This window comes from Kwoniella mangroviensis, assembly GCF_000507465.2.
Source record: "Kwoniella mangroviensis CBS 8507 chromosome 1 map unlocalized Ctg01, whole genome shotgun sequence".
Classification (NCBI taxonomy): Eukaryota; Fungi; Basidiomycota; class Tremellomycetes; order Tremellales; family Cryptococcaceae; genus Kwoniella; species Kwoniella mangrovensis.
This window is the reverse complement of record NW_027062533.1, coordinates 11,252,350-11,277,530: the sequence shown is the minus strand read 5'-3', so window position 1 is coordinate 11,277,530 and position 25,181 is coordinate 11,252,350. Positions and strand designations below refer to the sequence as shown.

Sequence of the window (25,181 nt, the reverse complement as noted above, 5' to 3'; positions counted from 1 at the left end):
ATTTATTGCACATGAATCAAGCAGTACATGATGACTTCTTGAATGCATATTATCCATGTTTACATGTCTATTGACACGGCGAGGTCTCCCTATTTATCATACAGTACAACACATGATTTTGAGAACGCCGATGATAGAGATCGAATACAGATATCTCTTCCAAATTCCCAAAATACAGTACTACCGGCAAACCGTCTTGAGAACTTCATACCTAACCCTGGGCTCATCTCATCATGTTCTATCGTCTCTGATTTGCTCTTCATGATGAGCCACTCCATGATCATTGAGTTGCTATATATTGAAAGGTTAGCATTCACAGGCTATACACCATATGGATTTTATAAATTTACCTCAACAGTCTCACAGACTACTCGGCAGACTCTATCGCCGTCCCTCCACGCACAAGCGTAGCCGGATGTTGGAGCCGTAGTACTTTCTCTCGCCGGAGTCGAAGCTTGAAAGACATCGCGTTGGTGCGGCGACGAATCGATTCTCCTTGATCTACTTCCAGTTCCAGCTTTTGGTCTCGGATCATCATATTCGTCGGAAGAGTCCGTTTCCTGATCATCTTCATCCTCGTCTTCGTCAGGTATCACACCCATTTTCATCGCTCTTATCACCTTCAATTGATCCACAAGCTCTTCATTCCTTTCAGACATTGTATTCACCTTCTTCGTCAGGCTATCAATCTCTCTACCCCTCGCGACGAATTGTCTCGATAATTCCTCGTACTCTCTCTTGGTGGCGGTATAAGCAGCAGCTCTTTTCCTAACATCATCATCGGTTCTTCGAGATTGACTCAACAGCATCTCCAGCTGAGAACGCAATTTATCTATTTCTCTCTCTCGCATGTTCTGCGTGGCCTCCGAGTGTAGTCTCTGTTGTTTTAAGCCAACTGACAGTTGTGATTTGAGAGTTTTGATTTGGGCTTGATATTTCTCACTTAATTGGCATTCTGTGACGGCTCGATTCGAAGCTTCCGCGTATTGTTTTCTTAAGAACTGTGTATCTTCCATAAGCGCTCTTTTGTTTTGGTTCAATCGTTCGACCTCAGCTTCTAATTCGGCCACGCGAGGGTCAGAGTTGGGTGGAGTGGGATGTCGTGGGTGTGATGGCTGTGAAAGATGTGATTGGAGTTGGAGTTCCAACTCAACTATTCTCGATTTGGCTTCTGCGAGGGCCAAAGTATCGGGATGAGATCGAGGTCTGGAGGCTTGCTCCAAATCAGCTTGTAATTTTGCTATAAGTTCTTGAGCCTTTTCTAACGCAAGTGTATCGGGATGTATGAATGGCTCTGCGGCAGGGGCTGCATTTGGGGGTTGGTCGACTGGAGTGGATTGATTGTCGTTGAATGCTGTAGGGCGGTTAGCGGAATCATTCATTCATTGGCGCAGATACACCTACATTGAGACTGATTCACATCCGCTTTCTCAGGCCTATCGCCTCCTACACCTTCTCCAGCATTTGAATCCAGATCGTCCAAGTCCTCATCGTGTATACTTGGCTCAGATGACCCGTCCTTGGCCGACGCCGTATCGTCATTCGAACTGTCTCCATCCAATCTGACCCCTTCTTCACCGTCCCTCCGTATGGTCTTATGCGATTTTAGAACCACTCGAACTCCATCGGATTCGGTTCCCGAATCGTCCGCGTGAACTGAAGCGGCAGATCGATCTCGCTTGCCATATGTTCTGGTTGATGATCTAGGAGAAGAAAATTGTTGGATGGGATCTAGTTGAGACTGATTGATGGAGCCCGAACCACCGTACGAGACAGATGCCTGACTTGGCTGAACAACCATGTGACGATCCTTCTGAGGTGCAGTGACTATCTGTTTGCCGGTACTCCTTCTGGATGATGATCCTCGAAGCGTTCGTCGAGACCGATTAGCAGCCGTAGAAGGACCAGGACCGGCAGTACTCTCGTCCGATGACGTATGAGATTCGACAGTCCTCTTGTCATTCGCAGACCGAGTTTTGCGTTGAGAAACTACCGCGGAATCATCTTCAGGTTCTTCGGGAGGAATATGAGCCGCAATTGGACGGTTGATATTTTCGGTAGATCGACTGGGTGTCGTAGGTAGAGAGGTCAATTCAGAAGACAGGGCAGTGAGAGCAGAGGTATTGGAATTGATCCTAGTGATCTGAGCATTGGTTGACTTGAGAGGACTTCGTGCAGGAGTAGACCTAGTTCGGCTTCTGCTACTGCGAGCTGCAAGAAGTCAATTCGACTGGGCCTGAGGCAAGGAGATGAATGTGACTCACAGTTCACCTCGAATGTCACCGACGGTTCGCCTTTTTTCTTGTGGTCCATCTTCCTCTTTTTGCTTCCCGATTTCTCTTCTTTCATCTGCCTCTTCTTGCTTCCTGATTTTTCTTCTTTCACCTTACTCTCCTCTACCTCCATGTTGGCTCTCTTCGCTTTCCACTCAAGTACCAGATCGTTTGTACAGTTCTTTTTCTTCGTCCACGATGGTGTCCAGGGCTTCCCAGTATCAGGATCTTTCCCTTTCCACTGAATCAGATAGTCTCCTGTCTTGGATGGTCCTCTTTCATCCAATATTTCTGATACCTCCCACAAGTTGTCGGCATCGTCTGACTGGGAGACGAACTGGGTCTCCGGAGGTGAGGAGTCGGATGGCAATGAGTACGATCTTCTTGGTCTCTTGCTTCCCATGTCGAAGCCGAGCTTAGAGGCTTGAGATGATCGTTTGGTCAGTCAGCTAAGGATGAGCGGAGGGAAAGTGCAATAGGAGCAGAAGGAGGATGTTTGTTCTAACATGGGTGAGAAGGTGGGGATGACGTGGATTTGATTACCGCATGCTGGCAGAATGACAATGACCACGTGGCAATGATGGTATATCTCAAAGATAAAGTCGATGATTTGGTTGAATTTGGTTGAATTGGGTCATCTTAACATCCCTTTCTCCTGCTCACATCCTTCGCGATCCCTCAGTCATTCATCTCACGGTCTACAGGCATCTTGCACTCACCATGCCCCCCAAGTTCGACCCCAAATCACCCGAGAACGCGTCTCTGATCTCATTGTTCCAGTCATTGGGATTAGCCGAAAAATCAGCAACGGAATTAGTCAGACAACCCAAATCCGGTGTAGCTTTCAAGTCTCTTATCGATGAGTTCCAGTTGACGGATAAGAGTTACGACGAGAAGACCGCGAGCGCTTTGGTGAAGCTGTCTGCATCTGGAGGGAAATTAGGCCCAGCGGAGAAAGGTTTCATTGTCAAGAAGATCGAGAGTGGGGATATCAAGTCAACGGATCAAGTCGCAGGTGAGTTGGACTGCAGAAAGGGTCTGTGAAGTCCAGCTCATCATTGGTATCTAGCTGCTGTCAAGTATACAGAAGGTAATCCACCCGGTACACCTATAAATGAAGATGAGTTCAACAAGGCTTGTGGTGTTGGTAAGTCTCTTTGTACCGAGCTCGGACCACCGAATCCCAAGCAAAGTTGGCTTATCGGACTCATAGGTATCGAGATAACGGCTGCTCAGCTGCCTGAGTTACTCAAATCATATGTATCTTCCCTTCCTTCCCCGCCTGACAATTGGGCAAGCCTCGGAGCTGTATTGGGTGGTATAAGAAGTGGTGCATCTGATCTGAAGTGAGTTTATACCTATCTCATATTCGCCGGCAACAACCGTTCCTCATTACCACTGAGAAAGTAGCTGACAATGATTGTCACACTTAGATGGGCAAATGCAGGAGAAGTCAAGTCATCTTTAGAAACTATCTTCACCGAATTATTCGGTACCAAAGAGTCCGCTCAAGCAGCTGCTAAAGCCCAAGCGGCAGCTTCAGCCAAGTCGAAACCTGCGCCTAAACCTAAGGCTGTAGAAGCATCTTCGTCAGCTGAAGCTTCGTCATCCACCACTCCCGTCATCCCCACCAACATCTTCAAAGAAGGTTTCTTGTCAGATTTCCATAAGCCAGGGGAGAATCCTCAAATCAATTCTAAACTGAAAGAACAACATTTAGAATTTACCAAAGGAATGGTATATACACGTTTCCCACCTGAGCCTAATGGTTATTTACATATAGGTTAGTCGGGTCGAAACTGGAATGTCTTGGAGTCGAGCTGAATTTCTGGCTGTCCTGTAATCAGGACACGTCAAAGCTATCATGATTGACTTTGGATATGCCAAATTCCATGGGGGTCGAACGTACTTACGGTAAGTTCGTATAAAGTTGACACGACTCTCGATGCTGATTCCGTGACACAGTTTCGACGATACCAACCCCGAAGCTGAAGAAGGTAGATTCTTCCAATCTATTTTAGAAACTGTCCGATGGTTAGGATTCGAACCTTGGAAGATCACATATTCCAGTGACAATTTTGATCAGCTGTATGAATGGGCCGTACAATTGACTAGAAGGGGTAAAGCATACGTCTGTACATGTAGTGGTGAGCTCTCTACACAGTATCAAGTCATGCACAGAGCTGATCTCGGATTGTCAACATAGCTGAAAAAATGAAGGAAGACAGAGGTATGGGTAAAGGTCATCCAGTGCCCTGTGAACATCGTGAAAGACCTGTAGAAGAATCGTTGAGGGAATTTGAGAGGATGAAGAACGGAGAATATCCCGAACAAGGTGCTGCGTTGAGGATGAAGATGGACCTGACCAGCGGTAATCCGTACATGTGGGATATGGTGGCTTATAGAGTCAAATTGGCTCCTCATCATAGGACTGGTGACAAGTGGAGTGAGTTGTGCCGATCCTTCAATCACACAGTAGCTCAGCCATGCTGATGAATATTGTAGAAATCTACCCCACCTATGACTTCACGCACTGTCTCTGTGATAGTATAGAAAACATCTCCCATTCCCTTTGTACCGTCGAGTTCATCCCCGCTCGAGAATCCTACGAATGGCTTTGCGATGCTTTAGAAGTATACAAGGCTAGACAGTACGAGTTCGCTCGTCTCAACTTACAGGGGACTTTCCTCTCCAAGCGAAAGATTGCCAAATTAGTCACCAAGAAATTGGTGAAAGATTGGGATGATCCTCGACTTTATACCATCATTGCCCTACGAAGACGTGGTATACCTCCTGGAGCATTGTTGTCGTTTGTATCGGAATTAGGAGTGACCACATCGGAATCTGTAACAGAAATCAAAAGATTCGAGTCATCTATTCGATCGTACTTGGAGGAATCAGCACCACGATTGATGATGGTTCTCAACCCTGTCAAACTCATCATCGAAAACGTCCCTGACGATTACCGAGTACCTGTCCAGGTACCATTGCATCCTAAAGTGCCATCTATGGGTACCGTCGAGACGTCATTTACGAAGGAGGTATTCATCGATGCCGAAGATTTCAGAGAAGTCGATTCACCCGATTACTTCAGATTGGCACCTGGAAAATCTGTTGGTTTATTCAAAGCACCTTATCCCGTCACATGCACTTCCTACACCAAGGATCCAATCACAGGTCAGGTCACCGAGATCAGATGTAGATTGGAGGATGGAGGCAACGTGAAGAAGGCTAAAGCGTATATCCAATGGGTCAATGTTCCTGAATCGATCAAGGTTGAAGAAGTTCGGTACTTTAAGCCGTTGTTCAAGACCGATCCGCCACCTGCAGATTTCGAATCTGATATCGACCCGAATTCGTTGGAAGTATACAAGAACGCGGTGATCGAACCTGCTTTCTACGAATTGGCTAAGAAAGCTATTTTAGACGCCAGGAAGGAGAGTGAAGAAAGGACGAAGAAGGCTCAAGCTGATTCTGCTCCAACGAATACCAACGAACACAAACCGCTTGAAGGTAGTGAGGCGGCGAAACACATGGAAGATGAACCCGTCGCTACAGCCGAGCAATTGGTCGGTATGGAGAACATCAGATTCCAAGGTATGAGGCTAGCCTACTTTGCTGTAGATAGAGAGAGTAAGATTGGTTGTCTGGATGAGGAAGCCTCGATCAAACCTGGTAAGAAAGAGGGTGATAGGATCGTATTGAATAGGATCGTGTCGTTGAAGGAAGACTCAGGTAAGAAGGCTTAGACTGAGGTGTTGTGTTTATAGAGTTTATATACAGATATAGTATAATGAGGGTTGATGACCACAACGATGAATTGGTGATGTACATAAAATATCTCCGCCATGCTGTCTCCGGAGTATGTCGACATTCACGTAACAGGATTGATGCTATATATACATGATGGTCGATCGGTCGGTGCAGGAATGGTATTCAACATTATTGATCATTCAGAATCAATCGAGTGAGTGATTGACAGATCGCCGTCATGCAGATCAGACGAAGATCAGATCACACTCTCCCGTCCACTTCAGGTTACAGTCAGCACCTGCAGGTCAGTTTGCGCCCGACCTCTGCTTGCGGCTTACAGTACCTGCACGTAAGCAGACAGATGATCATTCCACTCATGTGCATGTTCTGGTAACTGTACCTACAACGCGTCAAAAGCTTTATGTATTCGATCTCGTTACTCCTTCCCACATGGGGGACCAGTCTGACCCATAGAATGGGTAATGTCTCATTCTTGTTTTCGTGTTCAGGGTAAATCACCCACCAGTCCGAGTCCTCCGGCAAATGTCAACTCAAAACCATGTCAACAAACTTTTCTCACCGTGATCCTCGTACATTCCTTGATCCCCTCGCAATCATCGGGTCAGTCTGTTCGTTGTGTTGTTGACATCAGTCGCCTGTTCTGTCATCGATGTCAATCAGAGAGTAGCGCAAATCATTCTTTCCTTCATTTAGTCTTTTGATCTTTCTTTCTTAGGTATAGCTCACCATCAACCCAATCATCTGCGCTCCCTATTTTGGGTATTTGATTGACATCTGATCGACGTCACCTCTCAACCTCGGTACTTTGGGGCAACCCGACCCTCACACGCTCTTTAACAAGACATACGCTCTTTCCGATAACCATACACAATCTTATAAACCACTCTCGTAACCTCCCGCTTTGCGCTTTGAAATTATCTCCTCGACAACGAAATAATCAGACTAAACAATGAAATCATCGATTCTCCTATCCCTTACCCTCGCTCTTGTCGGGGTGAACGTAGATGCGTTCAACTTGGCCGATGTGAAGAAGACTACTTCTGGGTAAGTCGACCAAGATCTGACTGATCACACACACAGGCCCAACTGATATTTCGTATCTGTCATCTCATGTCATTAGGTCAATCGTCCCTGGTCGATACATTGTCGAATTCGATTCCAATGCTCATCTAACTTCGTCAGGATTGAAAAGAGAGGCCAAATCACCTCATGAGGCGATTTATGGTCAATTGAAAGAGAGAAATACAGCTTATACGGTCCATCAGGAATATTCCAATGATCTCTTCTTCGGTGCTAGTATCACATTGGATACGGATTCGGTATGTCTCTTCACATTCATAAAACAATAAAAGACGCTGGACTGAATTGATTGTCATATCTCATCGTATAGGACTTGGCCAACCTCTTGTCCGTAGACGGTATAATCGATTTCAGACAAGTTCACTTACTCAACTTACCTGCTCAACCCGTTACTGCCCAATCCTATCAATGGTCCGTCGCTACCGGACTGAGGAACTCTTCTGCTCAAGCATACTCTTCTTCTTCTACCTCTACATCTGCCAAGGTTACTACTACGACCTCCTGCACAGGCAAAGGACGTAATCAGAAATGTACCACTTCAACCGTCACTTCAACTCCGTCTGCTACTCCTTCTTCGTCATCTACAGCCAACAAAGGGTTCTCAGTCTTATCTCAGATCGGAGCTGAGTCAGTCCATGCATCAGGAAACAAAGGTAAAGGTGTTAAAGTCGCTATCATCGATAGTGGAGTGGATTACACTCGTGAACCCCTAGGAGGATGTTATGGTTCAGGATGTAAGGTTGTAGGAGGATACGATTTCGTTGGTGATTCATTTGATGGCTCCAATGACCCTGTACCAGACAATGATCCTTTCGATAACTGTTATTCCCATGGAACTATAACTGCTGGTCTCATCGGTGCCAATGCCAACCAATATGGTGTGACCGGTGTAGCGCCCGAAGCGAGTTTGTACCAGTACAGAGTATTTGGATGTAATGGTGCGACGACGGATGATATTGTTTTACAAGCTATGCAAAGAGCTTATGATGATGGAGTGGATGTAATCAATCTTAGTGTTGGTGAGTTGAGGTTTTTCATTCTCATATGGGTCTATTCCTTGAATTACCCATGTATCCTTTACTTTTTTCTTGATAAAGGAATACAATGCTAACATGAACCTCTTCCTAGGTGAAACCTCCGGATGGACTGAAAGCATGTTATCAGTCTTTGCCAGTCGACTTAGCGCTGCCGGTGTCGTCCTTGCCATCTCAGCAGGTAACCAAGGTCAAGTCGGTGCTTTCTACTCTTATTCCCCTGGAGCCGGTTTGGGAGTAATCAACGTCGGTTCAAGTGATAACGCCTTTTACCCATCACAACTTGCCACGGTGTCCACCGGCTATGGTCCAATCCCATACTACAACTACAAGTCTTTCACTGCCGGTACATACCCTTTGTACGCTTTCACCACGGACCCATCTGTAGCTGCTGATGGATGCACGATCCCCGACGGTACGCCCAATTTGAGTGGTTATGTCACATTAGTCAGAAGAGGTGGTTGTTCTTTAGAACAAAAAGCGAAGAACATCTACTATCAAGGTGGACGACAAATGTTCCTCATCAACACTGCCAATACTGTTCCTCTCTATCAGAATTTCCCATTGGATTTCGGAATGATCAGTTTAGAAGATGGTAATTACCTTTTATCACAGATCACCAACCACACCTCGACGAATACTACTGTAACATTCACTTTCAACCCTTACCAGTCACCCAACACATTCACTGGAAATATCACTTCGTATTTCAGTGAGATCGGGCCCACCAACGATTTATTCTTGGCCCCTTCGATCGTAGCTCCTGGAACCAACATGGTCGTGATCTTACCTGCGACCATGTCCAATTGGTCCATCGTCGATGGAACTTCGTACTCCGCCCCGTTAGTAGCAGGATCTTCAGCATTGTACATCGCTTCTAAAGGCAATAACAACGTTTCCCCTGATAAGGTGAAAAATGCTTTACAATCAACTGCCGATTCACTCAAGACGTCCGTATCGGACAGTACAATTGCCAATGTCGCTGTGCAAGGTGCTGGTAAACTCAATATCGCTCAGGCCATCAGTCCCAATGTGGTTGTATCCCCTTCAGAAATCTTGTTGAATGATACCAACTATTTCGCGGGTACTCAGTACTTGACGTTGACCAACCCCTCGAACAAGATTGTGAAGTACAAATTGTCAAACGTACCTGCTGGTACAGCTTTGGCTTACAGATCAGTGAGTAGTATCTGTCCTCACCCAGCAAACGAGGGAGTAAGGCTAATATGACTTGCGTCTTGAAAAGGGCATGAACCAATCCAATGATCAACCTGTTCCTCAAGTTTCTGCTCAAGCCACCGTCAAATTCTCTCAATCATCCGTCACCCTCCTTCCCAAAACCACCTGGGTGGTGATCATGCAATTTACTGCACCTACCGGACTGGACGCCAAGCAATTCCCAATCTACTCTGGATACATCCAAGTTTCAAGTGATAACAGTGATAACAACGCTCAAGTACCTTATTTGGGTGTAGCAGCGAAAATGAGAGATATGCCCGTATTGGATCCCACGGCCGATTACCTAGGTATCAACTCGCCCACAATCTTGAATGAGAGCGGTTCAGTCCAATCTTCGACTGGACATTCTTATACTTTCCAAAATGATTCGTATCCTACGGTGATATATAGGTTGGTCGGTGGTACGCCTTTATTGTTGATTGACTTGGTCAGTGCCAATGCCAGTTTGGGATTCACACCCAACTACAATTCAAAGAGATCTGAATCTTCGATTCAACCAGAGATATACAAGAGATTGGTAGAAGAAAGGAAGATCAACTCGATCTCATCATCATTACAATCCGAAATTGCCAATTGGAAATCGACCAAAACTCAATCGCTCATCTCGTTATATTGTCAATTGACGAATTTCAAAGGTAAAGGATGTTCATCTTACCAATCTGGTAAATCCAATACGTTCGCCAAAGTACCCATATTAGGTAACTTGTTTGAAAATGATTATATCCCAAGATCGACCGATAATGTTGATGGTCAAGGAAATGATTATTCTACATTTGCTTTGGAACAGGCCAAGTTTGCCAACGGGACGAGTATCCCTAATGGAACTTACAAATGTGAGTTGTCTATACGAAATTTACTTGAAAAACGCGTATGTCATTTATGGAAGAATATAAGCTGATGCGACTTTGTTGTTTTGTTTGATAGTCTTGATGAGAGCTTTACATATCACTGGTGATCGAACTAAAGAATCAGATTATGAAGCTTGTAAGTTTTCACGATCATCTAAGTTGAAATTATATCGTGGCGCTGATCATATCATGTAATCCTGTAAATTTGATCAACAGGGTTATCGGCACCATTCACCATCGCTCAATAATCAATGATCTTTCATGGATAACAACACATATAATCTTGATCTCATCTTATTAAGCTCTTGATATCTACAAATACAATAAACCAACGGATGGACTTTTTTCTTCATTACCTCCTTTAATCTATTGTGCTTTGCTTCATTCTCTATAAGATCGTTGGTTTTCGGTTTTTCGGTTTTCGATTTGACTTAAGCTTGCCCCATCTTCAAACTCCAGATATATATCAAAAATAAACATGCAAAATCAATCAAGTGAACATGAACATGTGATGAGCATCAATTCATGACTAATGCTCGTCTTTGTAATGTCATATCTCCCAAGTGAAGATACATTCACATTTCTGGTTTTTCACATACAAAGATCTCAGTACGATATATTTTCTGTACAAGTCATATCCATCCATTTTACTTTTCTCCATCATTTCTCATCAAATCACTCTGAATTCATTTGATGACTCGTCAATGATCACCGATTTATCAATCCCAAATCCTATCCCATCGGACTGTCTAACCAATACAAAAGGTAATGATACCTTCAATCGCGATCTATCTATATCTGCCCCATCGGATTGAGATCTGGGTGAAAGATGTAATTTGATGGTATTGTTCTCCCCCAAGTTATGATGACCATCACTGATCGTCCTGTGCGTCGGATCTTGAAGCGTACCATGAGAATCAGACTGGGTATGCGTATAACCTCGCGCACCTTCAGATAGAGAGGGATCAATGATCATCCCATCTCCATCAGTGGTACCCTGAACTTGATGTAAATCTGACAAAGTCGAAGACGAGACGAATGGACCTAGGTCATTCAACGTACTGGTCATTTCTAATGCAGTAGCGATAGATAGATCGTCAAGTTTATCAGGAGGATGAGATTGATCTTCAGGATTGAACCATGATGGATCCAGCTTGGATTCATTTGCCAAAAATTCTGTGTCGGGTATATTGGTATCTTTCAACTTGTTTTCAGATCTTTCATCTTGAACATGGGTCTGACTATGTATTTGGTCTTGATCATCTTCAATAGTAGTCAAATCATCTTGAACTGTTGGTTCTGTTCCCTCAATACCCTCCTGACCCTTGCTAGATTCATCCCCATCTGCCTCCTTACTCATCGCTGAAAGATCTTTTACAACTGTCCTGATCTCCTCTATATCAGGCAAGTACACTCGGACGATCACATGATTTTCATCCGCAGGGAAGGATGAAACCACTTTCTCCTCGTCATCTAGATTTCCCTCAATGGGGGAATAAGGTATAGCAGCGGTAGGTGTATTCTTGTGAGAGGTGGATCTCCAACAGGTCACGAACAACGGTCCAATAGGTCCCAAGTATACTTCCAATGGTTCGTCTATGGCTCCAGGCGGATTGATGGAAGATGGGAAATGGAATCGAGATAAGGTTAAATCGAGTGTGTTGTTTTGAGGATCAAATGTTGGCGAGACCAATGTTTTAGGCAATGGATTGATTGATTTGAGAGTCTCGACAGACGTAGAATCGGTCTGATATATAGCTTGAGATGAACATGCTATCGTAAAGCAATCAATATCTGCTCTCCCCTCGACCTTTACAGCAGTTGAGAAGGATTGACAATCATGATCACTCACCGACACCACCTATAATCCATGACATCCAATCTTCCACTTTCTCTACCCTCACCCTCTCCTCTGACTGTTGAACAATCTCACTGATACTAGCTTCGACCCACGATAAAATAGTTTGTAACCCTCCATCTTCATCTTCTGCCAACACTGCAGCAGCCAACGCGTTCCTCTTTGTCTTTTTCTTCTTCTTTGGCGGTTCTCCTTTCTCCGTCACCTCTTTTTCCGGTAACGATTGCGGTTCTATACCATCCAAAGTTTCAGGAATGGTTCCACTATCATCGTGTGTAGACGACGTTGACATCGGTAATGGTCGTTTCTTATCCCTGTTCAAGGTGGGCTTCGCCCGTCCCGATCGTCCATCTATCAATTCCCCGCCACCCAATCTCGCACCAGGTGCAGAAAGGTAATTCCTCTCCCCATTCTCACTCAGATAATCGGATCCATCCGTATTGAGCCTTATCAAACCGATCCTTTGCAATTCGCTAATTGGATGTCCATCCGTTTCACCAGTCATCTTATGTTCACTACTTTCGATTTTCACTATTCTTACTGGATCACTTTTCATACCACTTTGCAGATCTACTAATCTGACTGTTGACCCATACGTTAGAATATTCGGGTTACTGACATCTGCCTCTACCTCAGTACGAGATTGACGTTGAGGCTGAGGTTGAGCTTGGTTTCGAATTTTGGATTTCTTCTCTACAGCCGGAGGTAAAGCTCGTTTAATGATCTCGAATCTGAAGGGTGTCCATTTCCCAGTTTTTGAAGTTAACTTGCCTTCAGCCTCACTTCCTGCACACTCCAATTTCATATATTTAGTTCGGACCGTCTGAGCATGGATCCTAGTCCAAAGTGCAAAAGATGAATTGATAGAGAAACAACTGGTCATCGAACGTGCCTTTGCTGTCTTCTGAGATGGTTTGGAGACTAGTTTGAGTGGTGTAGATAGGAATGTAAAGTAAGGTGTCGACACTGGCTTTATGGAATACCGAGTATCTTCGTTCGAAGGATCCCTACCGGTTGTGGTTTGTTGATTGCTGTCTTCAAGGACTGTTTCCATTTCAGGTGGATTGATTGATATGTTATTTTGCGAGTGAGGAGGATGTTCCTGTAAAGTCTGTTTATCAGTTTCATCGTTGGTGTTTTGAACAGCTTCCACCAAAGGTTGTAGGACTTCTATGGAAGAGGGATCCAACACCTCTGAGAGTGAAGTGGAATGATCTATATGTAAGTCAGGGAATGGTCCTGATCCTTCTTCTTCCTGTTGACGCTGTTCTTGTTGTTCTTGAAGATCTTGCTGTCGGACCTCTTCTGATTGATTACCTTCAGCTCCGATACCTGCTTCAAGCAACTGAATATCATGTGTGATGGGGAATTGAGATCCGGTGTCGACTTTCAATTCCAGATGGAATTCCTTATTCTTTCCAACCTCTTCACCAATCCACAACCCGGGGAAATTCAACCCATCTCCTAGTAAAAACTCCCTATCTTTCCCTTCCACATTACTTCGTGATCTAGGTAGAGTAGCTCCGAAACCTGCATTACGAGCAGCATAGATTAATTCACGTTGATGGCTTGACTTTTCGGTTTTCTTGCTTCTATTCTTGGTTGCACTTTCCGTGCTGTCTTCCGTATGGATTCCGGCGACACCAGGTGTGCCAGAGAGGTTTAGTAGAGGTCCGGGTAATGATGGAGCGATGAGATGGGTCTGACTACTTGATGTACTTGCTGAAGGAGAGGTCGTCGAGAGCGTTACCGAAGTGATGAAAGAGAGGATGGGACCGGATACACACAGTTTAGGGGGAGGCGCGAGTATCCTACAGAAGGATTTCATGAGCTTGAACCATAAGGATCGGTATACGAAGGAGAAACTCGCCTCCTTTCTTTCCCGTAACTCTTCTGGCCCGCTGTAGGATGCCATATCTCAACGGTGGCGGTGGTGTTGTTGCTACCTTTCTGATGTATGATCTGTTCAGAGAGGACTTTGGATATCTCCTTCTGACGTGGAGTGGGTGAACCATTCTGGCGGATTCGTCTAGTAGACTTGTTGATAGTCTGTACATTCTCCATCAGCTGATAAGATCATGGAGGATGGACCCACCTGTACTGCGCTGGCGCTGGCCAGAGTTCCATTCAGCGGCTGATCAACATTGGAGGTTTGAGGTTGTTCCCTCGCTGCAGACAGATCGGTAGGATGGACATAGTCTGTCGATCCTGCTATGGCGTTGATGAGCAGGTCGAAGGGAGTAGCAGACGGTCCATCTGCTTCTTCTTGTGACATGTTTTGTTTTTGATTGCTACGAATGGACCTGTAAAGTGGAGAGGGGAGGGGAGGGATGGGGTTTAATATTCCCACGGTGAATTGAAGATCGAGGAGATAAGTTAGGTGTGAGTGCTCATCCAAGTGATTTCCCACGAATGAAGGGATTTCAAATGGAAAACTGATGACGTGGAACATTCCCCGGTGTACAGTCAAATTTTCTATACCACTAGACCAAGTCGTGCATGCAAGTACCAAGCATATGGACGCGAGCAGGCAGGGCAGATGTAACGTATGCATGACATGCAGAATAAGAGAGATATACGACCATGGCTTTACGAAATGAGATATATGCAACGGTGAGATACCCACGAAGCAGATAGGGGAGTAGGAGCAGACTAAGGTCCCTCAGTAAACTGTCAAACAGGCCAGTACTCGACAATGACCAGCACATTTGCTTTTTTAGGGCAAAGCGACTTGGGTCTCCGAGCTTGACTCTATAGTTGTTGGCAATTCTCATCATAGGGGAAAAGAGTAGAGGGGGTTAAATTAGGAGAAGGGGATCAGGCGAATAAGAAGGAAAGAGGAGAAACCTATCTGCAAAATCCAGACGAGCTTCTCCCCGATGCACCTTATACTCTTGATCCGCCGAAGAAGAGGAAAATGATGGCACCTTCCGATTGACGATGTCATACAATATAAATAAATGTTGACAAGGAGAAGAAGAGGGAAAAAGAAAGAAAGAGGGCATGCATCCGCTTCAACTTGACAAGGGCCAATTTACCCATTGAGTGGTCAATCTGATGCGGCAGTAAGTCCACGTCATGATTTTGATATCACTGGGTGTAATTCCACCTCCACCCAAGTCCACTCTATTATTTTGATTTTTCAGAAATTTATGACTGCACAAGTTCACCGATGATCATCCTGTTTCATCATACTTGGCAGTACAGCAATCACCATGTCAGACCCACGATTCGCCCGACTGAAGACCGATCCACGATTCAGACGACCCAAGCAGAAGAACCTCAAAGTCGAGATCGATGAGAGGTTCAAGGATGTATTGGAATCTGAAGAGTTCGGTGGGAAGGGTAAAGGTAAAGGTAGAGCTTCAGGTGAGTTCTCCGCGCTGCCGCATCATCCAGCTTTCAGTCGCGGGTCAACAGGAGAATCGATGTGACTTTCTATATCTTTCCATAGGTCGAGTGGATAAACGAGGTAGACCATTGGCCAGCTCACACCATCAAGATCAACTAAAACGTTTCTATCGATTACGTTCGCCTGAGCAAGGCGAGGAGGAACAGGATGGGCAGGGCGGATTCGTAGATTATGCTCGAGGTGAGGGAGCCTTGGAATCTTCTGGATCTGAGGATGAAGATGAGGGCTCAGAGGACGATATAGAAGAAGAAGAACTGGAAGTTGGTGGAAAGAGAAAATCAAAGTTACCTGGTTACATCTCTCAATCCGAGTCCGAGTCCGAGTCGGAATCTGAACCAGCATCTGAAGATGAAGATCATCTGAAGGTTGATTTATCAGAAGATGAACAACCCATTTCAGCATTTCCACCCGAGGATGGTCAATATCAAGAAGAGGAAGAGGAGGAGGAAGAGTCTGTACCATTTACGAAGAGAATTGCAGCAGTCAATCTAGATTGGGATAACCTCCAAGCACGAGATTTGTTTTCAGTGTTTAATTCTTTCCTGAAAAATGCTGGTGCAAGTAGTACTGGTAGTAGCAGTAAAGATGGCGAGCTGGGAAAACTGTTAAGTGTCAAGATATATCCTAGTGAATTCGGTAAACAGCGTATGGAGAAAGAAGAGCAGGAAGGTCCAGGCGGTGGAATATTCGTCAGCAAACATAAGGATAGTAAGAAGAAGAACAAAGGTCCTAAAGAGGCTATAGTGCCCAAGAAACGAGCAGAAGAAAGCGAGGAAGACGATCAGAAGGGTAGCGAAGAAGAAGAAGAAGAGGACCAGGCGGGAAGTGAAAGTGAATTTGATGATGAAGAAGATGAACAGCCGAGCGAGGCGGAAGGTGAAAACGACGATGGCGATGACGATCTCCAACCACAACGATCGCATGATCGACCTCGAGAGGAGATAGACGGTCTGGAGATCATATCGGATGGAGAGTCAGATGCTGGATCAGAGGATATTGACATGGATCAACTCCGACAATATCAACTGGAGAGATTAAGGTAAGTCTTGTGTCTCAAGCCTTGTCGGTTCATATCTGAAGAGCTAGTCGTCCATAGAGAGATTGAGCTTACCTTTCATCTTTTGATTCACATTCGGTTCTATAGATACTTTTACGCCATTGCTACCTTCTCCACCGTCGCTGCTGCGGAACACGTCATGGATGAGTGTAATGGTACTGAATTCGAGCGTACAGCGAATATTATGGATCTCAGTTATGTCCCCGAGGAGATGGAATTTGCAGATGATGAGATCAGGTGAGTTCTGACCTTGATTATCTCATCTGTTTCTCATTTTGAGCTTCAGCTGATGAGGAGATGCCTCGACAACAGAGACGAGGCGAATAAAGAAGCTAAAGGATACAGGGGCAATGATTTCGTTACCGATGTGAGTCCAGCTAAATCGACCGCGTTCATTTTAGCTAATATTCAAAATATACATAGGCACTACGTCATTCCAAAGTGAAATTAACATGGGATCAAGATGATCCCAATCGAGTCAAGATGACTAGAAGAACATTGACTAGAGAAGAGATCGAAGAACAGGACTTCAACAATCTAGTAGCCGGATCAGGTAGTGAAGCCTCACTCTCGTCTGAAGATGAGGATGATGATGATCAAGAAGAAGGAGCGAAGCAAACAAAGAAGATAAAGGGGAAAGGAAAAGATAAGAAAAGTAAGAAAGAACGTACGGAAAAACTACGAAACTTGTTGTTGGCAGGTAACGATGAAGATGGAGATATATGGGGTAAAGCTGGAACTTCATTTGCAGATATGATCGAAGAACCCAAAAACAAAGGCAAAAAGAAGGAAAGCGAAATGGAAATTACATTCAAACCTGCCTTGAGTACTGGTTTGGGAGGAAAAGAAGTGGACGAAGAGAATATGACTACGTTGGAGAGATATCAGATGAGAATGAAAGAGAAAAAAAATAGGAAGAAGGAGAAGATGGAGTTGAAGAGAGCTACCAAAGCGCTCAACAATGATGATTCCGACGATTCCGAAAAAGGTGAAGGACAAGGACGAGATGAATTCTTCGGAAGTGATAGTGGTGATGAGGATGAGGAGGATGACCAAGATGTTGAGATTGAATTTGAGAAACCCAAAGCAACCAGTAAAGGGAAATCCAAAATCAACGGGAAAGATAAAAATCAACATAAATTTAAATCTGAAGATGATGATGACCAGGATGAAGATATCTCAGCATTGGTCGGGACATCTTCTAAACCAGATACCAACTTCTCTATGAAAGATATTATGAAATCCGAGAAAGATTCGAAGAAACGACGTCGAAGAAGAGGTACCAAAAAAGCAGAGCAAGGTGAAGAAGAAGAGAAGGAATTGGGACCTGAAGGATGGAAGATCAACGTTTCTGATCCTAGATTTAAAGCGATTCACGAAGATGCCGAATTCGCCATTGATCCAAGTAATCCACAGTGAGTCAATCGTTTTTGTTTACGTAGGATTGATAATGAAACTCGACCAACCCTTCTCCTTCTTTGTGGGATGGATCATGATGCTAATTATCCATTAACCTCTCTTCAGCTACACCAAAACCAAAGCGATGCAAGACCTCTTGTCTCACCGAACGAAAATACGTCAAAATAGGAAATACAACGAGAATGACGAAGGTAGATCTTCAGCTTCCGGAGTCAAGAGGACTTTACCTGGAGAGAGCAACACGGATAATGGCGGCAATGAGAAGGATTTGTCGCAGTTGGTTAAGAGCGTTAAGAGGCAAATGGAGAGAGAGGGGAACAACAAGAAGAGAAGGAGACATAGAAAGTAAGATTGAGGAGACTGAGCTGAGGCTGTATTGGAAAGAGTATCGCTACTATGCTCGGACTCAGGAGTCTTGCAGGGGATGAGGCCTGTTTCATTGCGATGAGATGTTACCATGACTTGTATGCATTTTCGAATAATTGTTTCGTAACCTTATGCATTATATCATCCGATCAAAACTGTAGATCTGAGATTTTAAGAAAATGATTGATTTGCACGAATCTCATATATTTACTGATTAATCATACAATTTTCTACCTTCAAACTAAACATGGACTAAATACTTCTGCCCCACAAACATCTACTTGTATTTCAACCCTTTACTGCCCTTCAGGCTGTTGGAACACATCGACATATCTATTCCTCGCTCCCTTCTTCGCAGCAGCCGAAGCAGGTCTTTTACTAGGTGGTCTACTTAGCAAATCATCTATAGAAGGGGTTGTACCGCTATTAGTCCTTGAAGGCGGTACACTCGATCCAGCACTACTGGGTGGTTTGCGTGGACCACCTGCGCCAGCGAAGCTTGGAGGGCCAGATGACGGTGGGAGTGGAGGTGCAGAAGGTAGATCAGATGCGGTGAGACTTTCATTCAAGGACGATTTCATTCTCTTTATACTTCCATCTGGACCTTCGGCGAATCCCGTACCCATCGGCTTACCGATAGGTGGTCCAGATACGGGTGGTCGATGTCCTGGTGGAGGAGTAGCTGACATCGCTCTGCTGTTCGCACCATTATCAGGTCGAGCGGATCGGGATGGTGAGGTAGTTTGAGCCCTCGGTGGAGGGGGTGGTGCAGATGGTCCTGCAGATTCAGGTTTGGCCTGAATGAAGCATAGAGCAATATTATCAGTACCATGCTTCTGTTAGCTGATGGAGTCGCACTTACCCCTTTGACAACCCATCGTTTCAATTCAGGATCAAAGATCATAGAACTCTCTTCGCCTAAGTTCGCTTTGACCGGTCCGCTTGGTTCACCTTCCTTCTTTCCGCCCCAGATCCTTCCTAGCCATGATGACTTGTGCTCCGCTGAACAATCATTGCATCAAATTAGGTCCCATGTCCAATGCACCGCACCGGGTCCACGACTGGGTACTCACGTTTAGCAGGGGGAGGATCATTCTTCTTCGGCTCAGGCTTATTATCTTTCACATCTGGTGCTTTCCCTTTCCCTTTCTTATCATCATCCTCTTCACCCGTGGCTGGAGGTTTAGGCGTTCGATCTCTTGATAAAGCAGAATTACCGAATCCTAGATCATCTTGGTCATCTTCCTCATATGCAGATTTATTTTTTGACGGTTGATAATTCGATGAAGGTGGCGCGGGGGCTGGGGAAGGACCGAGATTGAGCTGAGCCATCGGGTTGATGAAATCACTATCATCGCCGTACGCATGGGGCGTTTCCGATCCACCTTGATCATTGTTATTACCTGTCCAAGGTGAATATCCACCCGCATTATCATGTTGAGTGTACTTATCACCACCGTAGGATGAAGAAGAAGAACTTCCCCCATATGACGGTATGTTGGGCTGTTGTCCCCACTGAGGCGTCATCTGCAAAGCGGGCGAAGTACTTCTCGAAACGCTAGTAACTCCCAGATAACCATTACCGTTATTGGAGAGATCTGCGATCGAGGTACTTCTTGAAGGTGCACCGCTGGTACCTGCGGAGATCGAACTGAACTGCGAGAATGGCCCAGCGGCTTTACCACTTTGAGCAGTGGGCTTGGGCGCGGACCCATCACCTTCTTCGCCAGCTATGAATTTGGTAAGCCGACCTTCTATCCATGAACCTAGCTTGTCAAATCCTGGTTTAGCCGCCTTTCGCCCAGATCCAAGAGCATTGGGAGGATCGATCGATGGTTGTCCTGTCAACCTTTCCAGGAGGTCTTCCAAACTTGCTGCATATGCTGGGGAAAGGAAAGATGGAAGGTTCTTGTTGATCTTAGACCCGGCTTCGATAGCAGTACAGTATCTATAGGCAGTACGTTCGTTAGTGGATGGATTGAATACACAAATAGCGAATTACTTACTTTTGTGCTAGCTCGGCCTCGCCCAATTCAGCTAACCTCCAAGCTCTAGCCAGCTTGTACGGTAATAATTGCGGCAACGCTGCAAAGTGGGCTTCTTGACCCTTTGGGGTTGGCACAAGACTTCTCGCGTATTCTGCTATCTCCGCAAAGACGATCGCCTCTTCGTCTCGGACATTATGAGTAAGCGTGATTGATCGTTCATACGCTACGGGAGTGAGGTCAAAGAATGGAGATAAGGGGGATAAGAGGAAGCTGGTGGTAGGTCCCTAAGGTCAGCTTGTGTAGAGACATGACAGAAGACTAGCATCTTACCAAGCATGAGCGGCATTTACCAATCCCATCGAAAGGAATTTGGAACCCAATTCGTCGAGACAAGCAAGTTCAGTCGGTTTAGCATTGAACAATACTGACCCTATGACTTCGCGCCATTGATCGTTTGAGGGATCGTCAGTGATTGTAGCGGCTTTGACAAGCTCGTCCACTATATATACAAACAAGTTGGGCATCAGCTCAAGCTTTGGTATATACACGATCCTGCAACGTACCGATTGAAGGGTTGACACCTCCAGATAGTAAGTAGGAAGCCTTGATCCCTGCTGTGCCTTGGGGCCGTTCGCCTACTTCTGAGGCTGTGAATCTAGTCACAATCTCCCTCCATAAATCCACATCGACATTACTGCTGATGACCAATGCGTGCGACCATAATCCTTGATCCGCGGCATATAGCGCAGCATCTCGTTTGTTTCCTTGGGCCAGAAGGCTTGATATACGAGTCAATTGTGCCGCACTAGCAGCTGCAGGAGCAGCGGAAGATGTCGATGATACTGGGGGATAGAGAGAAGAGCTGAAGTTCCCAGCTGAGACTGTACCAACAGGTGCGGTTGAGATGGCGGATAGAGTTGGATTTGCCAAAGCTTCGCGCAATGCCTCTTCGACTTCCGGACTGATCGAAGGCATGCATTAGCCGAGTAGCCCTCTCGAGATGCTATTTCTATGTATAGGTCACTCACGTTCCCGCCAGTTTACCTTCTCCGATCACCAGAGCCTTCAGCGCCTTGATCAATACCAACCTGCCCTCTTCTTCCCTTCTTGCTTTGTTGGCTGAAGATTTGAGATACGGTAAGCCCTTTCCAATTTCCTCAGCTCTAGCATTCAGGTATTCCAGCACCGCTTCCCGTTTTTTCTTATCACCTGCGACACCCTTAGGAGTGGAGGGGTCAAAGACCAAGGGACCAGGGAAAGAGGTCTGATCACTCTTCAGCGCGGCAGGAGCAGCCACCTCGGAAATACTTCTGATCCACAATTGACCTCTACCTGAGGCATAGCCGTATGATGGTATCCTGGAATGGCCTTTATGGAAAGTACCTGACTCTGCTGCTCCCGGGAAAGCAGTTATGAGTGTGCCACCAAACCCGAACACAGCTATAGGTGCATTACGAGCTGCCAAGGTGGTACGACCAAGTGGATCTTCGCTGACTGGCTTTTGCTCCAGCACTTGCTGTGGGATATAGGTCTCGTCGGTGGAATGTGATGGAGCATGCATAGGCTGGAAGTAGTTGTTAGTGGGTGGCGATATACCATAGCCGGCGCTGTATGCTGGAGAAGCTGTGCGAGCAGGCGGTAGAGCATAGGGATTGGTAGCCTGAGATATGCCCAAGGGCTTGGTAGCCGTGGGAGGTGAATAGATGGAGGGCTCATACGTAGTGGAAGCACGAGAGGGCTGAGACGCATGTCCAAAACCTTGGCTCTTTGTAGGTGAAATACCGGATGCCGAAGGAGCATACGGATCATTAGAGTAGTTGCCATTTTGCTGTGATGGGTTCGAATGATCGTCATTCAGATCGATGACTCCTGGTGTGGGTTCATAAGAAGCATAATGTGAGGCTGAAGCATGGGCTCTCTTCTCCGGCGATGGCTGCGTAGGGGCGTATGGAGCATAGGGCGAGGTGGATGATTGAGCTTTCTCAGGAGAGTATTGAGTCTGTAGACCTAGCGACGATGGCGCATAAGGATCCTCCGAAGTTGTTGCTCTCGCAGGTGGCAAAGCCCTTTCATGTGAGTCCGCACGCGGCATCTGTGGTGAAGCGGGCATTCTGTATCGCTCTTGCTCTTGATGCAGACCTGGTGTAGCTTGAGCTCGTATCGGTGAGTACAGGTCCTCTACAACGTCTCCATCCTCACCATCCTCGTCGAATCTACGTGATAGCACAGGAGGAGACAGAGGCCTTTCTGATTGACTTGGGGGCGAGTCAGGGGAATGGCCTTGATGAAGTTGATAACCGCCGTGATGATTCTGATGTCCCGTGAATTCAAACGAGGATCGTCTTTGCTCATCCAGAGACGACCGACTGTGATGGACTGCGATTTGACCATGCACGTTTGGAGGAGAAAGCAGCTGTTCTACACCTAGAGATAGGGTGCTGGAAGGTGATGAACGCATACGCTGGTTGACATCCGGTCGAGAAGGAGGTCGAGCGGCAAACATGGGTGAAGCCTGACGAGAAGGGGGACCTCTACTCAGCGGTCTAGGGGGCCCATAGGTAGATCCACTGGTTTCGGGTGGCGGAGCGAACTTGGGAGGATGTGGTGCTGGCGGTGGAGGGGAAGCGTAAGTATGGTGAGAGACTGCGCTGGTCGTTCTGGAAGGCGCCCTGAAAGATGGTTCAGGTAGAGGAGGATCAAAGGCTGAGGGAGGAGGTCGATGCAGAGGTTCCTTAGGTGAGTGATCTTTGTTGAAATCTACTGAGCGTTGACCATAGGAGACAGACGGAGGTCTAGGCGGTGCATCGTATGCAGACATGTGGTTTTGCTGGAAGGTCGCGCTGTGTTCATCTCGTTGGTTGGGTATAGGGGGAGCAGCAGATTCTGGCCCTCGACTCAGCGGTCTTTCCTCGGGTTTAGTCCGTTTGGGTGGCCCAAATGGTGGGGGCGGAGGCGTCGAGGTAGCCTGAGGTGGTGTGGAGTGGGGTATACCGAATGAAGGCGATGCTGCCGCAGATGGTGCTCGAACAAAGCTTTTCTGGGGCTTCAAAAAAGGTGGATCGTAAGCATTTGAAGTCATTCGTTGGACCGGTGGCTTGGACGAAACAGACTTTGAGATAATTGATGGAGCTTGAGGGGTGTTAGCAGGTACAGCGGGGGCAGGGTTGTATGGGTGAGCCGACGTGTTGGCAGCAGGAGCATATGGGTTGGGAGGCGCTTGAGCCGTGGGGGCATAAGGATTAGGCTGTTGCTGGTGAGCTGGAGCATATGCATTGTAGGGCGGTTGAGTCGAGGTCTGTGGATTATACGGAGTATAGCTTGAAGAAGAGCTGAACGGAGCTGTACTTGATACACCGGAATAAGGCTCATAGCCTGAGGAAGAGCTCGTATATTGTGAAGAGCCGGTCATTGGATAAGCTGTGGATGCGCCAGACTGTTGCGCTGTCGAAGGTGCGTATGGATCGAAAGAGTTACTGGTGAGCTTCGATGGGGTTTCTGGCTGAGGGGTACGGCGAGCCGCATTCTCTGATGCACCAGCCTGAAGGGCAGGGCTGTATGGAGCAATGGGCGTTTGATCTGGTAGACGGAAACTAAGGTCAGATAACAATGTCGGACAAAATTAGCCGACGAAAACTCACTTTGCCCAGAAGTTTGTTTATCTGCCGTAGTATCTGCCTCTTCGCCCCATGATCCTTGACCTAACATCGTTTGCCTAACTTGCTCCTTCTCTTCATCAGTATACCAGTGCCATTCTCCACTTTCATCATACCATCCTTGAGGTATCTCAAAGTCTAATAGCTCATGTCCATCATCCTCCTTCTTCGCTTGCTGACTATGACTTTCGTCGTTTTCCTTTCGATCGTCATCTAAAATCTGTATCGAGTCGTCGAAAGTTGTATCGCCTAGCCAATTGCTAGCATCAGAGAACATACTCTGGAAAGAGGTATCACCAGCAGCATCGATGCCCAAGCCCGTTGGTCGAGTATCTGCTTGAGAATGTTCAATGGACAGACTTGGCACGGTAGAAGGTGATGCAGGCCTCGACGTTGTTTCCATATCACCGGAGGATGTCGGTTCAGCATCATTGGCTGAATCTTGTGGAACGAGATCGGCGAAGGAGTCGGTTGGATCGTCGGTGAAGAGTGCGGATGCAGCGATGGGAACCTGCAGAATACCACTTTGTCCATCACTCTGATGCTGTAGATCTTCGGCGCCGTTATCGTTTGGTGACCCTGCTTGAACAGGGTTGAGGTCTGATGGAGATTCTTGAGCGATCTTTCTGGTCTCGTCACCTGTGGACAAAGGCACTTGGGTATCTAAGTCCTTTTCCGCTTCGAATTCTGCTAAAAGATCACTAAAATCTTGCGCATCAATTGCCGGGTTCGATGAAGTTTCTTCAGGCTGAGGTAATGCTGGGGTCCCGTCCGTCGGTGGAACAGGGAGTTCATCGGGCGGAGGAGGTGATGGATGTTCATCTTGCAGAGGAGATATTGTTGCCGCTGATTGCGTAGCTTCAGCAAACTGCTGTTCCTCTTCCTGTGTGGGCTCTGTCCGGTCAGGCAGACTGTCCGCTATCTGTTGGAACGGGTCCTGACCCTGTCCCGTCGATCCGAGTTGAGCGAAAACGTCTCCATCGTCATGCGTGTCGTCATCATTACCGAAGAGGTCGGTGATCGTCGTTGATTGCGTTTGACTTGGTGTCGGCTTCACTGAATCTTCTTTGTCCGACATGTCGTTCCCGTTCCAATGATCTTCACACACTCGAATATCAGACTGCTAGAGATGTATGTATAGAGGGTTAATATGTCTGAGTATCTATGCTTTCGATATCGG

At 46.3% G+C, this 25,181-nt stretch overlaps 6 protein-coding genes across 6 annotated transcripts; 3 read left to right on the top strand and 3 right to left on the bottom strand.

Moving 5' to 3' along the window:
- Positions 1–338: 338 nt before the first annotated feature.
- On the bottom strand, positions 339–2,676 carry I203_104281 (uncharacterized protein; the record flags this gene model as incomplete). The annotated part of the gene is made up of 3 exons (XM_019144129.1): positions 339–1,354; positions 1,405–2,211; positions 2,265–2,676. The coding sequence occupies 3 exons, from the start codon at positions 2,674–2,676 to the stop codon at positions 339–341; spliced, it is 2,235 nt and encodes a 744-aa protein (XP_019007178.1).
- A 317-nt stretch (positions 2,677–2,993) lies between these two features.
- I203_104280 (glutamine-tRNA ligase) lies at positions 2,994–6,022 on the top strand (the record flags this gene model as incomplete). Its single annotated transcript, XM_019144130.1, has 8 exons — positions 2,994–3,288; positions 3,343–3,420; positions 3,487–3,619; positions 3,707–4,056; positions 4,121–4,187; positions 4,239–4,420; positions 4,480–4,719; positions 4,779–6,022. 8 exons carry the CDS (start codon positions 2,994–2,996, stop codon positions 6,020–6,022), a joined length of 2,589 nt encoding a protein of 862 aa, XP_019007179.1.
- Positions 6,023–6,996: 974 nt separating this feature from the next.
- On the top strand, positions 6,997–10,496 carry I203_104279 (uncharacterized protein; the record flags this gene model as incomplete). Its single annotated transcript, XM_065517505.1, has 7 exons — positions 6,997–7,091; positions 7,168–7,366; positions 7,438–8,146; positions 8,256–9,340; positions 9,408–10,233; positions 10,325–10,384; positions 10,465–10,496. 7 exons carry the CDS (start codon positions 6,997–6,999, stop codon positions 10,494–10,496), a joined length of 3,006 nt encoding a protein of 1,001 aa, XP_065374323.1.
- Positions 10,497–10,918: 422 nt separating this feature from the next.
- On the bottom strand, positions 10,919–14,381 carry I203_104278 (uncharacterized protein; the record flags this gene model as incomplete). Its single annotated transcript, XM_065517504.1, has 4 exons — positions 10,919–12,021; positions 12,101–13,917; positions 13,977–14,155; positions 14,202–14,381. 4 exons carry the CDS (start codon positions 14,379–14,381, stop codon positions 10,919–10,921), a joined length of 3,279 nt encoding a protein of 1,092 aa, XP_065374322.1.
- Positions 14,382–15,321: 940 nt separating this feature from the next.
- On the top strand, positions 15,322–18,343 carry I203_104277 (uncharacterized protein; the record flags this gene model as incomplete). The annotated part of the gene is made up of 6 exons (XM_019144133.1): positions 15,322–15,475; positions 15,561–16,557; positions 16,663–16,812; positions 16,888–16,942; positions 16,999–17,990; positions 18,100–18,343. The coding sequence occupies 6 exons, from the start codon at positions 15,322–15,324 to the stop codon at positions 18,341–18,343; spliced, it is 2,592 nt and encodes an 863-aa protein (XP_019007182.1).
- Positions 18,344–18,656: 313 nt separating this feature from the next.
- Positions 18,657–25,079, bottom strand: I203_104276 (uncharacterized protein; the record flags this gene model as incomplete). The annotated part of the gene is made up of 8 exons (XM_065517503.1): positions 18,657–19,157; positions 19,223–19,362; positions 19,434–20,308; positions 20,367–20,618; positions 20,679–20,847; positions 20,912–21,309; positions 21,377–23,924; positions 23,987–25,079. The coding sequence occupies 8 exons, from the start codon at positions 25,077–25,079 to the stop codon at positions 18,657–18,659; spliced, it is 5,976 nt and encodes a 1,991-aa protein (XP_065374321.1).
- Between the last annotated feature and the right edge of the window lie 102 nt (positions 25,080–25,181).